The sequence below is a fragment of the Somniosus microcephalus genome, chromosome 2 (assembly GCF_052327205.1).
Source record: "Somniosus microcephalus isolate GS21.2 chromosome 2, FLI_Smic_1.0, whole genome shotgun sequence".
NCBI lineage: Eukaryota > Metazoa > Chordata > Chondrichthyes > Squaliformes > Somniosidae > Somniosus > Somniosus microcephalus.
Window position 1 is genome coordinate 230,269,134 of NC_140988.1, and position 16,410 is coordinate 230,285,543.

Sequence of the window (16,410 nt, forward strand, 5' to 3'; positions counted from 1 at the left end):
TTCCATCCATTAATTTAAATGGACAGAAAACTGGGCAGGCCCCCTTACGGGTATGCAATTCTCCCTGCCTGATTTTCCTACATTCGCTGCATTCAGACAATCCAATGTGCCCAGGCACAAGACCAAGAAAATCTACACTACAGTCTTTACAAGATAATATTTGCATTTTTATTATTTTTTTTAAAAAGCACATTGCTGCAATAAAAGTTTTGGGATGCCAGCCTTTCAATAGTTGAGTTCTAAATTTATGCCCAATCTAGTTTGGCCTCTATGTCTAGTTAGTCTTATTGCCGAAATTAAGTTGTGTACATGTAGATGTGCCTAGTGCAGGTTAATCATAGTTAGGGTTAATCCTTTGCATTCAAAGGAGAAAGTAGCTGAACAGGCAAGTACGTTTAAATATAAAACATTAAGCCCTTCATTTGTTCCAGATAGTTATTTCATGGATCTTTCAAGAAATAAAGATGATAGTCAATCATTGAAGCATTCCTCCATAGACTCCTGAGGAAATCCATTTCATTGAGTAGTGAGAGGGAGTTTTGCCTAAACTGAATTTCATTACTGAAATGTAGTTGGCTCGAAGCTAGTTTCATTTAATTTAGCTTCAAAATCTATTTATCATAGAAGGAGAGTGGGAGCCAGTATTGTGCAGAACTTGAGTGATGTGTGAGTTTCTTTTAGGGATACACTTAGTACCACTGTACTTCAATTGCCCCTTCCGGCTCTACATTAAGGTAAATGTATTTTAAAATCTTACCATTTTGGTGGCGACATGCAGCTGTTTCTTTAAGGGCCATCTGTTAGGCCGCATGTAGACCTGGTTTTCCTGAATGGTGCTGGTGCTGGCTACCTCAGGGCAACCCAATATTGCAGAGAGAGCCTCAAACAGGCGTTGGGTCCCTTATTTGCATATGCAAAGGTACTAACGCTTGTTTCAGGCGCAGGCCCTGGACACCAGTTGCCAATTTACCAATATAGTGGGTGGTCCCCCTCTGGTTATAATGAACGTGTGCTTCCTGCCCGGCATATTAGAGGCTAAAGAACATAAGAACATAAGAACATAAGAAATAGGAGCAGGAGTAGGCCAATCGGCCCCTCGAGCCTGCTCCGCCATTCAATAAGATCATGGCTGATCTGATCCTAACCGCCAATCCACTATCACAGAACCATCTCCTGAATCTAACAGAATTAGACACACGAAATAGGAGCAGGATCAGGCTACACGGCCCCTGGGCCCGCTCCGCTACCCACAGGGCCATGACCGATCCGAACCTAGACTCATGTCCAAATTCCTGCCCGCTCCCCGTAACCCTTAATTCCCTTTACTTCTAGGAAACTGTCTATTTCTGTTTTAAATTTATGTAATGATGTAGCTTCTACAGCTTTTTGGGGCAGCATATTCCATGGACCTACCACCCTCTGAGTGAAGTAGTTCCTCCTCATCTCAGTTTTGAAAGAGCAGCCCCTTATTCTAAGACTATGCCCCCTAGTTCTAGTTTCACCCATCATCGGGAACATCCTCCCCGCATCCACCCGATCCAACCCCTTCACAATCTTATATGTTTCAATAAGATCGCCTCTCATTCTTCTGAACTCCAATGAGTAGAGTCCCAATCTACTCAACCTCTCCTCATATGTCCATCCCCTCATCCCCAGGATTAACCGAGTGAACCTTCTTTGTACTGACTCGAGAGCAAGTATGTCCTTTCTTAAGTATGGACACCAAAACTGTACGCAGTATTCCAGGTGCGGTCTCACCAATACCTTGTACAACTGAAGCAATACCTCCCTATATTTATATTCTATCCCCCTAGCAATGAAAGCCAACATTCCATTGGCCTTCTTAATCACTTGCTGCACCTGCATACTAACCTTTTGAGTTTCGTGCACCAGGACCCCCAGATCCCTTTGTACTTCAGTACTTTTCAGTTTCTTGCCATTAAGATAATAACTTGCTCTACGATTTTTCCTGCCAAAGTGCATAACCTCACACTTTCCAGTATTGTATTCCATCTGCCAAATCTCTGCCCACTTACTTAGCCTATCTATGTCCCCTTGCAGGTTTTTTATGTCCTCCTCACTCACTGCTTTCCCTCCCATCTTAGTATCATCTGCAAACTTTGATATGTTACACTCGGTCCCCTCCTCCAAATCGTTAATATAGATTGTAAAGAGTTGGGGACCCAGCACTGACCCCTGCGGAACACCACTAGTTACTGATTGCCAGTCTGAGAATGAACCATTTATCCCAACTCTCTGCCTTCTGTTAGATAGCCAATCCTCTATCCATGCCAGAATATTACCCCCAATCCCGTGATTTTTTATCTTAAGCAATAATCTTTTGTGTGGCACCTTGTCAAATGCCTCTTGGAAGTCTAAATACACTACGTCCACTGGTTCCCCTTTATCCACCCTATATGTTACTTCCTCAAAGAACTCCAGCAAATTTGTCAAACATGACTTCCGCTTCATAAAACCATGCTGACTTTGTCCTATTAAATTATGATTATCCAAATGTCCTGTTACTGTCTCCTTAATAATGGACTCCAAAATTTTACCTACCACAGATGTTAGGCTAACCAGTCTATAGTTTCCAGCCTTCTGTCTACTGCCCTTTTTAAATAAGGGTGTTACATTAGCAGTTTTCCAGTCTGCCGGGACCTTTGCCGAGTCCAGGGAGTTTTGGAAAATTATTACCAATGCATCCACAATCCCTACCGCCACTTCCCTCAAGACCCTAGGATGTAAGCCATCAGGTCCAGGTGATTTATCCGCCTTGAGTCCCATTATTTTAAAGCGAACGTTTCGCACTCGATAAATGGGCGCGTGCCAGTGAATTTGTAGGCCAAAGACCCTAAAATTTCATAGCGGTTCTACTGATCCCTCGCCAGAACTCTCAGGGAAATGGTTTAAATGGTGGTTTTCAGCCCCTGTGGAATTTCAACTCCAAGATCTTCTTGCACAGGTGGTGAATATGTGGTATAGTCTCCCCAGGGAGGCAGTGCAAGCGGAGGGTGTTCTCAATTTCAACACAATGACAAGTTCTGACCTTTCAGACTGACCCAATGGTTGGAAATGGACTTTTCTGGTGTTCTTGGAGACTTTGGAGCGCATTAGGGGATTGGTTGAGAGACTGAAATTAAGTATGTGTAGTAATGTTTCATTGGTAACCAAGGTATCCTGAAACTTGCTTTATTGCCTTAGGGAGTTGAGGAGTAATTTCCCCAGAGGTTTTACTGAAATTGGCCAAGGGTTTTTCCTCTTTTTTTTGCCTCTTCCAAATCAACATTATTAATGATTCAGGAGGGTGGTGCACAAGGTTGTGCTTTCTGATGGATAAGGTGAGTCTTGATGGGTTTAAAGATCTTTTCTCCCTTTTTGTATGTTAATATTCATGCATGAGGAGGTGTAGGAGACTTGCCCCAGTGATGTCAGCCAAGGGGAACCCTATAGACCATGTCCATTATCCGTCATTGATGTGAATGGGGTTGCTCTGTTTCAAGAGCAGGAGCTGTCATTCGAGAAAAAAGAAATTCAATAGTCTACTCTTATTGTTTTTTAAAAAATAGGCAAAGGAAGATGTTCTAAAATCAATCAGTAAATATAGTAATTCCATCAAACACATCAAAGGCTAACACTGAATAAGCACTTAAACAAACAGTTGCCATTACCTAATTTTAACTTTGTTTTAAAAGGTGGTGTTTATTCTGGCGTTGATACTATCAAATCCCGATTCTTGCCATGGCTTGGGTCTAGTTTTACCGTCATTACCTCAGGGGTGACCTCTGCCACCAGCCTTACTCTCATGCAGGTATGTAAATATATAACCTCAATGACTCCTGTTCTTGCATTTAAAAATCTCTGCTGATCATGTGTCTCAGAACTTAATTTTCACCAGTCAGCAACATTTTTTTTTGCTGTAGCAGGCCATCTAATGGCATCTATTGTTAATTAAAAACTGAAAATGCTGGAAATACTCAGCAGGTCAGGTAGCATCTGTGGAGAGAGAAACAGAGTTAACGTTTCAGGTCGATGAACCTTCGTCAGCCGTAACCGTACATATAAATCTTGAAATACAGTAACAAATTTGTTTAAAAAAAATGTGTCTGTAATTTGTGGTCAGCGGTGAAGCAAAGGTGCTCGCCGCTGGCCCCGAAGAAAGCTGCCCACAGAGATTTTGCGATCCCTGTGGTGAGAAGTTTGCCTTTTTCAACATTTAATTGTTTGCAGCGCTGTGAATAGGGGATTCCTATAGCGATGCTGCAGTGACGTCAACAAGCTGACTAAGTAGCCAATCACATTGAAGAATTCTCAGACGGCAAACCAGGAAATGAGAAGCTGCTTTTATCTGGATTTATTAAAAATGTTACAGAGAGCAAAATAAATATTGGGACTTTCACATGGGGATAAGGTAGAAGCTGAAATATCCTGAACAAACTCTTTAACAAAAACACATTTTTTTAAAGTTTACATTTTCTTTAAATGTTATCATTATGGAGAGATTTTACATTCCACAAATATAAAAAATTAGATTTTCAGGGCCAGAACGGTTGTTTAGCAGTCAATACGCTGTTGAAACCTCAGTCACACCTATTCCAACAAGGCTCAACATTTAATGAGGTATTTAACAGTGACATTAGCGTGGAAAAGCCCAAGTTTTTATCAGTTTCACTGATTACACTGATTGCTGGCTATTGGGGGTGGGGGGGGTGTCCACAGCACAGCCTGTGTCGGAGCTAAGTCCTGAAGTTGCGGTCAGTTTCAGAGGAGTAATGACGGTGAATGCGGATAGTTCGCTGTCATTAACCACTGCAAATTCCGGGCCATGTAATTTTTTGACTTTGTGCTCGCTGGCGAACCTTGCCTTCTGGCAGTGCCTGTGGGAAATTCTGGTCTATGGGCAGGATTTTCTCGGGTCCCACCCGCACGGTGCGGGGGGACACAGAAGATGGCGGGAAAGCTGATTGACAGGCTGGCTTCCAGTTGTGCGGGGAACGTGGCCACAGGACCAAGTAAGTGCTGGGCCGAGGATGGTGGTGGTGGGGGGTGGGGGTCCGATCCCCCAGAGTGGTCCGATCCCTGACCCCGGGGCTGAGTCGCGATCCCAGTGGTGGGGGGGGGGGTCCGATCCCCAACCCTGGGGCTGAGTCGCGATCCTGGGGGGGGGTCCGATCCCCAACCCTGGGGCTGAGTCGCGATCCTGGGGAGCTTGGGGGGCTGGGAGGAAGCGCTCCTGCTTCTGCTGGCCCACAAGGATTTCTCCCCGAGGCTGAGGCCACCTCGTTGCAACTACCAGGAATCCCGAGCCCCGGGATCCCTGACCGCCTGCAGTGAAACCGGCAAAGCCGATTAAAGCAGAGGCTTCAGGCCTCATTATAGTATTTAAATTGCCAACCCGCTTCCTGGCAGCGGGTTTGCAGCCTGCCACCCCGTCCCTCCTGAGTTAAAGCTGAAAGTGGGCGGGTTGAGGTCAGGGTTCACATTTTTTCAACTTTCATTTCCCCCACACCTCCAGCCCACCCGTTCCTACCTCTGAAAATTCCGGCCATTGTGTGTTTCTGATTAGCTCAAACAATAATTTGGTTCATTTACTCTAATGTAGATAGGTGGAAAAACCTACCTGTGGAACACATTGCTTCCTCACTGACCCCCCTATATAGCCGCAGCCCTACCAATGTAATTCCAGCAGAAGTGTGCTGGAAGGGCCAGGAATTACGTTGGGACCTGAATACACTGGGTTCCGGCCTTGTGTTGGGGAGTCCGTAGGCCTTGTAAGAGGAAGAACTTCTATTACCCCTTACAGGGGAGTAGTGTAGGAGAAGGTGGGGCTAAGGAATCGGGACTCAATACTGCGAGGTCTTGCATCCCTAGTTCTCCTAAAGACCCAGGCCTAGAAATTCACTATGGCCCCGCCAGCTGGCTAACGGCCAAAAGTTAGCGCTGGGCGCGGAGCCATGTGCGACCGTCCGATATTCACTTTTTGCGCCCCAAGTCGGAACTGGCCGCTATTCCAGGGTGTGCCCGCCCCCGCTTGGGGCGCTGAAACTGAATTTCAGCGCTCTAAGTGCCGCTGCGCCACCCGATGCGGTGCGGCAGGCTGCGGTACTGCAGGCCTCCTCCTTCTCTTAAGGTGGAGGTGACTGCAACGGGGAGATCGCCGCTGGATTGTGCCGGCAAATGAGCCCGGCACCACGGAGAAGTGCCGGGCTCGCGGAAAGCAGCCGGCAATGCCGCGGGGGGGGGTGGTGGAGGAGGCCGGGGAAGGAGGTGCGGGCAGGCGGCCGCCGAAAAAGTGGCCGGCCGCACCTCCACCTTTATGCGCCCCACTAAGGCTGCAGTAAGGCCCTGGTCTCCGGATGCTAGTAGCGGCCGCCACGGAGGAGGCGGCGGCAACTGAATATGGGCGTCGGGCCGGCATCGGGGCGGAAACGGGGCACTGCGCACACCGATGACGTCATCGGTGCCGGCGCAGCGCTACCGGCTACCGCCGCCATTACCGCCGAGCTCAATATCAGCGCAACCTCCTATACTGGCGCAGAAACCCTCTTTAGGCGGTAACTGGGCACAAAGCTTGCAGCGCCTTACTGAATTTCTAGGCCCCAGTGTATGATTGAACAGCAGCACCAAGTTGCCGAATTGTGGTTGTGGGGCATTGTTTTTAAAACTGATAAATGTTCCCCCTAAAAAGGGAATCCCTGGAGGCAGTTCTGAAGTGGAGTCTCCAACACAACCACCCACCCCCCCCACCCCCCGCCACCAGCCAGCCAGCCACTCTTTCGTCACAGCATGTGTCCTCTTTGGCAGTTGGACCCTGGATATGCTATTTAAATAAAGGACCTACCCTTAACCCTGCCAACTTTAGTGGGGTCAGTGACAGAGGTTCTGGATCGGCACATCCCAGTACTTATGCTGCGATGCGCCCAGCTGTGGATTTTTGGCCCCAATATTTATTATCTTAAACACAGGTAAAATTCAGTAAATCTGAAAAACAAACACAAAAGTTACTCATTGCATCTTCCATTGATTCAACAACTTTCACCTCCATAGGCCTCCACTTTTCTTAGCAGCTTGTACCTTGCTTTCTGCTCCAATCCTGGAGCTCTTATCTTTCTTTAACTACCTTCACTATGGTGTTGAGTTAGTGCCTCTCAGCTTTGCTCTTATGATCTCCCTGTATGATAATTTAGATATAAACCTCATTGCTGCTTAACGGAGCAATGGCCGCACCGCACGGCGCAGGTAACCTAGGTGACAGGAATGGCAGCCAGATCGAAGAAACAATTGGCAAACCTCACATTGTTTACCCACTAAAATTATTAGCTACAAAAATGCCTCTTTCACCCTGAACTGTGGTTAAGGGGTTCACTAACTCTCTATATCTTGTGTGTTTCCATATCACCTAACATAACAGCACTGTGAAGCATAACTTGTTGAAGCAATAATGCCATCTATGTATTTATGCAAATTAAAACGAGGTGAGAGTCATATGCTGAACAATGCTCTTGTTGTATTACTGGTGACGGTGTGAGTGAGACTGGTCAGTCAAAATTTGAACCAGCCTGCTATGGTAGGATTTTTAACTAAATTTTTGCAACTACCAATGTAAAATTAGTGCAAACAAATAGATTTTAACAGTAATGTAAAATTTACAAGCTGTAAATATCCATTAGAATGGATATTCATCCTATCTACTTATCATACTTCATTTTTCTTTGCATCTTTATTTCACAATTCTTTAGATAGGGGGTTTCCTTTGTTCATAAATCACAAACTGTGCTTGTGTAAGTATACACACATAAGCTAATATTTATGTTGTTCACTGTGGATATTGTCTTCTAGGAATCTGCTGAAAAGGATCAGAAACTGAGGGAACTGGCAACAGTCCATGAACAGGAAATGCTAGAACTGGAGACTGAATTAAATACAACACGTCGCCAACTGGGGACAATCAAACAGGAGTAAGAAATCTAATGTAGAGTTATTAATCTATCTGATTTCTAAAGAATCTTTAATCATCAGCTCCATGTTGTTGAAATCATTTTTTTTATTGGAAGCAATAAATTTTCATAGGAAGAATTCTTGAGCTTCAGAAGACAACCAATCAAACTCAAAGAGGGTCCCGGGTCCGGATGGATTACATTCGCACATTTTAAAAGAATCTAGGGAAGAGATAGCAGAGGCGCTATTACATATGTTTAATAATTTGTTAGAAAAAGGTGTAGTGCCAGAGGACTGGCAGATAGCTAATATAATACCTATATTTAAGAAGGGAGATAGAACATGTCCAGGGAACTATAAACCAGTCAGCTTAACATTGGTGGTAGGAAAAATAATGAAATCCCTACTAAAGGAAAAAATGGAAGAACATCTAGAAACCAAAAATATAATAATGAATAGTCAGCATGGATTTCAAAACGGAAAATCTTGCTTAACCAACCTCATTGAAATTTTGAAGAGTTAACAGAGAGAGTAAACAAGGGTAATGTAGTAGATGTAATTTATCTGGATTTCCAAAAGGCCTTCGATAAGGTACCACATAATAGACTAATGAATAAGATCAGGGAATGCAGAGTCAGGGGACAAGTAGCAGAATGGATAGCTAGCTGGCTTCAAGACAGAAAGCAGAGAGTAGGGGTAAAGGGTAGCTATTCACAGTGGCAGAAGGTGGAACATGGGGTCCCACATGGATCAGTGCTGGGACCACTGTTGTTCACAATTTATATTAACGATTTAGACCTTGGAATCAAAAACACAATTTCTTAATTTGCAGATGACACCAAATTGGGGGGGAAAGCCAATACTGAGGAGAACTCCAACAAATTACAAGACGACATTAATAAACTTTCAGAATGGGCATATAATTGGCAAATGAATTTCAACACAGATAAATGTGAGGTATTACATTTTGGTGTGAAAAATAAGGAGGTCACATATTACTTGGAAAATAAGAATCTAAATGGGGTAGAAGAGCACAGGGATCTCAGAGTACAAATACACAGATCACTAAAAGGTGTGACACAGGTTATCAAGGCCATAAAAAAGCAAACCAAGCACTAGGGTTTATTTCTAGAGGAATAGAATTGAAAAGTAGAGAAGATATGCTAAACTTGTATCGAACCTTGGTTAGACCACACTTGGAGTATTGTGTACAATTCTGATCGCCATATTATAAAAAGGATAGAGAGGCATTGGAGAGGGTGCAAAAAAGATTTACAAGATACCAAAAATGTGAGGGTATACCCATTAGGAAAGGATGAACAGGCTGGGAGGTGACCTAATAGGGGTCTTTAAAATTATGAAAGGTTATGTAGAACAGACACAGAGTGTGTTTCCATTTGTGGGGAAGAGCAAAACTAGAGGCCATCAATATAAGATAGTCAGCAAGAAATCAAATAGGGAATTCAGAAGAAACTTCTTTACCCAGAGAGTGGTGAGAATGTGGAACTCGCTACCACAGGGAGTGGTTGAAGCGAATAGTATCGATGCATTTAAGGGGAGGTTAGATAAGGATACGAGGGAGAAGGGAATAGAGGGTTATGCTGATATATGACAGACGGGAGGAAGCTCGAGTGGAGTATAAACGTCGGCATGGACTGGTTGGGCCGAATGGCCTGTTTTTGTGCCGTATATCCTATGTAATGGCCACATGGCAATGACACAACAGTCAGTAGGTTGAACTTTTATCAGTCCAGCACTTGTCAGCCATTTCTTTCAATAACAGTTTCTTGTAGAAAATAAAACACAAATATGTGTCCTACTCCCTGTAAAGAACTAATGGGATCGATTTTTAACTCGGGCTGGGATGGGTGCGTGGAGGGACCTGAAATGGGCGGTGCAGCTGGAAGTCTGAAATCTCGTGATCAGCTGGATCTCTTTTTAATATCTGAAAGCGGCCTCCTGCCAGAGGTCAGCGGGAATGACAGTAGCTCGGTGGGCAGGCGCAGCAATTGGCACGGGAGGTAGTGGCTGGCGGGTCCCCAGCACAAGTGCTGGGGTAGGGAGCTCGTGTAGGGAGTGCTGGGGAGGCCCAAGGATTCCTTCCAGGTCCCGGAGGAGTACTCCTGCTCCTCCTAGCCCCCAAGACCTCCTCCCGAAGAATAAAACAATCTTACTTGCCTTGCCCTCTTCTGGCCACTCTCCTGCATCCTACCAGGTTTCTCTGGTGGCTTTGACACCACTCAGGCCATTCACCAAGACTTCGTTAAAATAACATTGCGCACCGATGACCTTTAGATTTAAATTAGACGCTTGCTTGCTTGCAGCTGGAGCCTTGGCTGAATTCAAAGTTAGCGAAGGTAAAATGCCGGCAGGTGGGATGGGGCAGCTTTGGCCAATTTCAAGCTCTCCCATGCACTGTTCCCACCATTGAGTGTAAAAATAGAAAGAATGATGCCTGCAGATTGAGTCCCACTGCAAAAAGATCAGATTCATGTATGGTAAAACCAACGTGAAGCAAGAATATGCTAACATTAAGGCCGCGATTTTATCAATGGAGGCGGGTTGGGTGCGGGTCATGTGGTTTCCGGCTTCCAGTCCCGCCTCCAACTGCATCCGGCCCACAGGCGTGATTTTACGTTGATTGACCTTGTTAAGCCCGCCCTGCGGGCTTGCTGGCCAATTAAGAGGAAGCCGGTCAGATGACGTCATTTGATGACACGTCATCTGCCAGTTTTCTTAAAGGGACCACGCACAATGTTTTTTTGACAGCTGATTTCTCAGTGTTTGACAGCATTGAGGTGCTACAATCACTGTACAAAGGTGACCTCTTGCACCCAGGCTCGCCAATGACTCCCTCCATAGGCTGGAATAGATAGCAACTGCAGGTGACATGACAGAAGCGATCTGTCACTGATGAGAGAGGTTCCCCCAATGAGGTGGCACTGGACATGGATTTCAAAACTTGTAACCTAAAGAAATGTGTAAATGTATTAAAAATGCATTTCCCAACATTTTCTTACCTCTGAGACTCACCAGTGCAACATTGGATCCTTCACACCACTTCTGTAGCTGTCATCAATCCACAAACATTACAGCAGACTCGCAAAACGCCACACTTACCTGGCATGGTGTCCGGACGTCGGGAAACCCAAGCCAGGAGACGGGTTCAATCAAAATGATTTTAACCTTTGAGCCGCCTCCAAACCCACCTTCTGAGCGCCGGCAAAATCCAGCCTTAAGTTTCTATGATAAGGGGGGATAAACAAATTAGGTATTTAAAATTGGTAGGCTGGGAGCAATTTGTTGCTTTTCATTAAGTGAAACTTTACTCCGTGGCCCAATGACCTTACCTCACAGCTTTTGAGCATTGATGTATTTTGAAGTTAAGAGGAAGCAAGATAAAATTTGTAGCTTTGTTTAGAAAAAAACATGACTGTCCTGATTGTTGACAAGTGGCTGATTCTCAGTTGGAAAAGGAGGGATTGAAGATTACTTGCAAGTTTAAGATGTTTTGAATAAGTTGTGCATATTACTCGCTCAGTGAACCTATCTAGTGAACAGCTGAACCGCGTAGACCAGGATCGTTTGATTCTTGGTCAGTGCTGAGTTAGCTGATATCAGTTATGCAGCAGTATGGGTGCCATAATTGGTCATTAGTGCTCTGATTTAGAGAGCTGAAAATTGTTCATGATTTCAGCTCCTCAGCAGTATCGCCCCTGCTGGAAATATCTGATAAATACAGGATCAGGCTTGGCTGTGATGCCCCCTCCCCTCCCACGGTTCATATATGAATAAGGAGAATTCAGATGAGGTACCAGAGGGCTGTAGAACTGTACCCCAACAAGATGTGACTGTCTACAGGAGTGGTGAAACTTGGTGAGAGGGGTAAAAAATAACTTGCTGAAATTTAACGTTAAAAAAAGACATGCTGAAATTTAACTTTTTAAAAAAAAAGATAGTTGGATAGATTTTGACTTTGGCTATCACCCATTTTACACTATTGCACAATCGGCAACCCGATTTCCAAAATAAAAATCGGGAGAGATGTAAAAATGGGCTGCTGATTCACTGTCAACCTTTTTACACTATTGCACAAAGTCAAAATCTACCCCAGTGTGTATATAACAGACATATCTGTTGTAAGGTTCGCAAATTTCGGCAGCCCCCGAAGATTATTTTTATTAAAGAAAACCTGGTTGGAATGTACCTTAAAAACCCAGGACATCAAAGATGGCTGTTAGGCCTCGTGGCAATAGAGAAAGACAGCCTGTCTGAATATCTCCCATCACTGGCTGACAAAGGATTGAAAAAAATACCAGCCTCTGAGTACTTGAAACTGTCAATCAACTGTGGTTTAGGAAGTTTTCAACACGGAACAAAGGATTGTTTGTTTACAAGCCCTCAGCAGTGTTGACTCAAGGGCTTAAGCACTTGAAGCTGTCAATCAATTGCGGTTGGGCGGTGACCACAGGACAAAGGATTGTTTACACGAACACTTGAGAACTGTTTACCAAACACTTAGGGCTAGATTTTCAGTTTAGGCAGTTTTGGGGCGCTAGCTTTAGCGCCCGCCCGAAGTTAGCGCCCGCCCCAAAGTAGCGCCCCGTTGCCGGGAATTCAGTGGCTTCGCCCTAAGAGGTTGGTGGAGCGCTAAAAGAGGCGTTCCACTACTCTCTTTAGGCGCTAAGCCGGCGGTCCAGAGGGATAGCGCCCAGGCGGGGCGCAGCACGGGTGCGGTCATTTTTGCACTGACAGCAGACCCCGTGGTGCCGACCAGCTCTTAAAGGGGGAAGGGACGAATTAGTCTGCTGCCACGCCCTGCACACTGCAGCCTTGCAAAGAGGCCTCAACACTACTGCTCAGCCCCAGGGAGTCATGGCAACGCCAGAGAAGGCCCGTCAGCGTGCCCTGCGCTTCTCAGAGGGTGATCTGGACATCATGCTCACAGCTCTGGAGGTGAGGCGCAAGATCTTGTTTCCAGACAGTGGGAGGAATCCAACCCACCACGACTACACCAAAGCCTGGAAGCAGATCGCCCAGAGGGTGACATTCACCGGCGAGGCCCCCAGGACCCACACACAATGCCGTAAGAAGTACAACGATCTGACCAGGATTGTGAGGGTGAGTAGCCTTTCCAGTCTCCTCCTCATTCTTGCATGTACACCTGACATGATGGGCAAAGGGACCTGAAAGTCCTTTTGGCCAGCCCTCAGCCAGCAGCATTGGGACAGTCATGAGCATCAAATGGCCATTCGGCACTCTACACTTTGGCCAAGCTATTCCACCATGGGAGGCAGTGCACACTACATCAGGGCTTCACTCTGTCCAAGCTATTCCACCATGGGAGGCAGTGCACACTACATCAGGGCTTCACTCTGTCCAAGCTATTCCACCATGGGAGGCAGTGCACACTACATCAGGGCTTCACTCTGTCCAAGCTATTCCACCATGGGAGGCAGTGCACACTATATCAGGGCTTCACTCTGTCCAAGCTATTCCACCATGGGAGGCAGTGCACACTACATCAGGGCTTCACTGCGCCCTTACAGCCCGTCCTTTCTCTTGCAGGCTAAAGTAGCGTTTAATCGCCAGGCCCGTGCCAGGGGTGGCCGCGCCAAGCTGCAGAAGCTCACTCGGCTGGAGGAGCGCGTGTGTGTGCTCATGGGAGCACGTGTGATTGTCCCCACAGCGTGCGGTGTATCCGACCCTCCACTGCCCGGCAATGGTAAGGACCTCGCCTTTTGGCCCTCTCGCGTCGCACTGGCCCATCCGAGCTACCTCCTTTGCCACTGTCCCACCAATGCGCTGAATCCCACCAGTCCTAACTCCCTCGCTGACGCCGTCTCCTCACTCTGAAGCTACTCTTGTGCATTCCTGCTTTCAGCTGGTGACGACCAGGACCCTGAGGCTGCCAGTGACAGCACCTCCAACCAGGAGGAGGAGGAGGAGCAAGCCGGACCTTCGGGGGAACAGTCACGTCCCGCAGGAGAGGAGGAAATGCTCGACACCTCCTCACTGGACGAGTGCCTGGAGGAACTGTCGCAGGGCAATGCAGCTTCTGGGACCAGTGGCGTCCAGCCACCCAGCAGCCGTGCGCGTGGCCCGCGGCCTTCCCCCCAAAGGGGGGAAGGATCAGAGGGGAGTGCTGCTGCTCGGCACACTCGCCGTCACCAACGCGGCAAGGGTCCCCTAGTTCGGCCCCCTCCTCCCCAGCGGGAGAGTCGCGACTCCAGTCCGGACACCTTCACTTCGGAGGAGGTGCGGAAGCTCGATCAGATGGCCGACGACTCGGACCGGCGCCACACGGAGCTCATGAGCGTGGTGGGGCGCATGCCTGAGGCCATCGAGTCGCTGGCGACCAGTGTGCGCGAGTTCGGGGCAGCAACTGCCGCGACTGGCCGCATGCTAACTGATGCCGTCAAGACCCTGGCGGATGTGATGCGCGCGCACACCAGGACCAGAGGGCCACTCACTGCTGCCACACGCGCTGTCTCAGGCAGGCATCGCCAGGGCAGGCGCCGCGCTGGACCATCCCAGCAAGCCGGCCGTCGGCTGATTGCTGCGGATCCTGCAGTGCGGGCCCGGCCGAGTGCCACCGCGCCACAGCACCAGCCAGCGCATCCCAGACGCCAGCTGGCCCACATTGCACCATCCGTCGCCGCCATTCCCCCTCTGGGGCGTCAAGGGCAAGCGGCTGCAGCTGATGGTGGCCAGGCTCAGGCGCGCCACTCAGGAGACGGCCCCTCGAGGCCCAAACGCCGTGTAGGCCGCCCCCCAGCGGCATCTGGCGGAAGGGCATCTGAGCCTCAGGCGCCTTCCCCCAGCCTCGCAGCAGCCACTGGGCAGAGCTTGCGAAGGAGCAGCAGGCAGGGCAGGGGAGGCAAAATGCTGGCCAAGGTCTCGCCCTCGCGGGCCACTCAGTAGAGGGTGTGGCCAGCTTTCCTTTAATATGGCGGTGGCCATCTTTATTTTGCCCATGGTTGTGCTTTTGGAGGGCTTTTTTTTTGCGTTAGGCCGACGTTGAGGCCCGGTTTCAATAAAGGTGGAGTGGCTCCTCCCCAGTTTGTGGGAGTGAGTCGTTTGTTGGGCTTTTTGTGGGGCCCGTTTATTGTTTTTGGGGATTCATGTGGGAAGGGCTTTTCATTTTTGTTTAATAAAAAATTATCTTTATTCATGCAGTCTCCATGGTTGTTCTTCTTAGTGTTTGTTGGCTTCGCCGGCTGAGGGCTTGCGGAGCGGCTGCATTCATCTTCCCTCATGGCCCCTGGCCATTCCCTGACAGGGGGCTTAGAAGTACCGTGTAATAAGGTGGCGTCGTGCGGCCCTTGGCCCTGGTCGCTCCCTCCTGGGAACGTACTCCTGCTCCTCCTCCTCCTCCTCCTCCTCCTCCTCATGCTCCTCCTGCTCCTCCTCCTGAGGTGCTGGTCCAACGTCAGGTGGCAGTGCCTGAGTCCTGCGGATAGCCAGGTTGTGTAGCATGCAGCAAACCACCACAAATTGGGAGACCCGGTCCGGCGAATACTGGAGAGCTCCTCCGGAGCGATCAAGGCAGCGGAACCGCAGCTTGAGGACCCCAATAGTTAGCTCGATGATGTTGCGGGTGGTTTGATGGCTCTCGTTGTAGGCCTCTTCAGCAGCGGTCCTGGGCGCGCGGAGCGGGGTCATGAGCCAGGTGCACAAAGGATAGCCTTTGTCCCCGAGTAGCCATCCTCTTGGGGGAGGCTGTGCCTGGAACATGTCATGCACAGTACTCTGCCGCAGGATAAAGGCATCGTGGCTGCTGCCTGGGAAGCTGGCATTGACTGCCATGATGCGCTGCTTGTGGTCACAGACCAGCTGCACATTCAGAGAATGGTAGCCCTTCCTGTTGCGATACTGCTCGCCATGCTCCAGAGGGGCCCGCAAAGCCACATGCGTACAGTCAATGGCGCCCTGCACCAAGGGGAATTCCCCGAGTCTGGAAAATCCCAATGCGCGCTGATGCTGGCTCTCCAGGGCCATGGGGAAGGAGATGAATTGGCTTCTCCTTCTGAACAGTGCTTCGGTCACCTGGCGGATGCAGCGATGCGCGCCGTACTGGGAGATGTTTGCTATGTCCCCAGCAGCGTATTGGAAGGAGCCGGTGGCATAGAAGTTCAATGCCACTGTCACCTTCACTTCCACCGACAGAGACGTCCTGCACCTGAGCTTTGGCCGCAGATCTCGGCGAAGCAGGTGGCAGATCTCTGCAATCACCCCCTTCCGGAATCGGAGCCTTTTAACACATCGCGCGGCACTCATGTTTAGGTAGGAGCGCTGCTGGCGGTATAGCCTGACTGGGTAAGGCCTACGTGGCCGACGCCTGTAGCCCCCTCTGCCTCTAGCCAGGGCTGCCCCTCTCACAATACGTCTGCGAGCCCTACGGACATGGAGCTGCAGCTCCGCGTTGGCACCCCATGCAACCCCCATCAAATCCTGGCAAACACTCTAATT

The 16,410-nt window shown here is 48.4% G+C and overlaps 1 protein-coding gene across 8 annotated transcripts in view; it reads left to right on the forward strand.

Moving 5' to 3' along the window:
* spata18 (spermatogenesis associated 18) overlaps window positions 1-16,410 on the forward strand; it is a 188,800-nt gene that overhangs the window by 56,857 nt on the left and 115,533 nt on the right. For all 8 annotated transcript variants that reach the window (XM_085969940.1, XM_085969939.1, XM_085969942.1 and 5 more), the window contains 2 exons: window positions 3,696-3,811; window positions 7,840-7,958. In XM_085969940.1, the coding sequence (XP_085826066.1) occupies window positions 3,696-3,811; window positions 7,840-7,958 (235 nt within the window). The remainder of the gene's footprint in view (window positions 1-3,695; window positions 3,812-7,839; window positions 7,959-16,410) is intronic.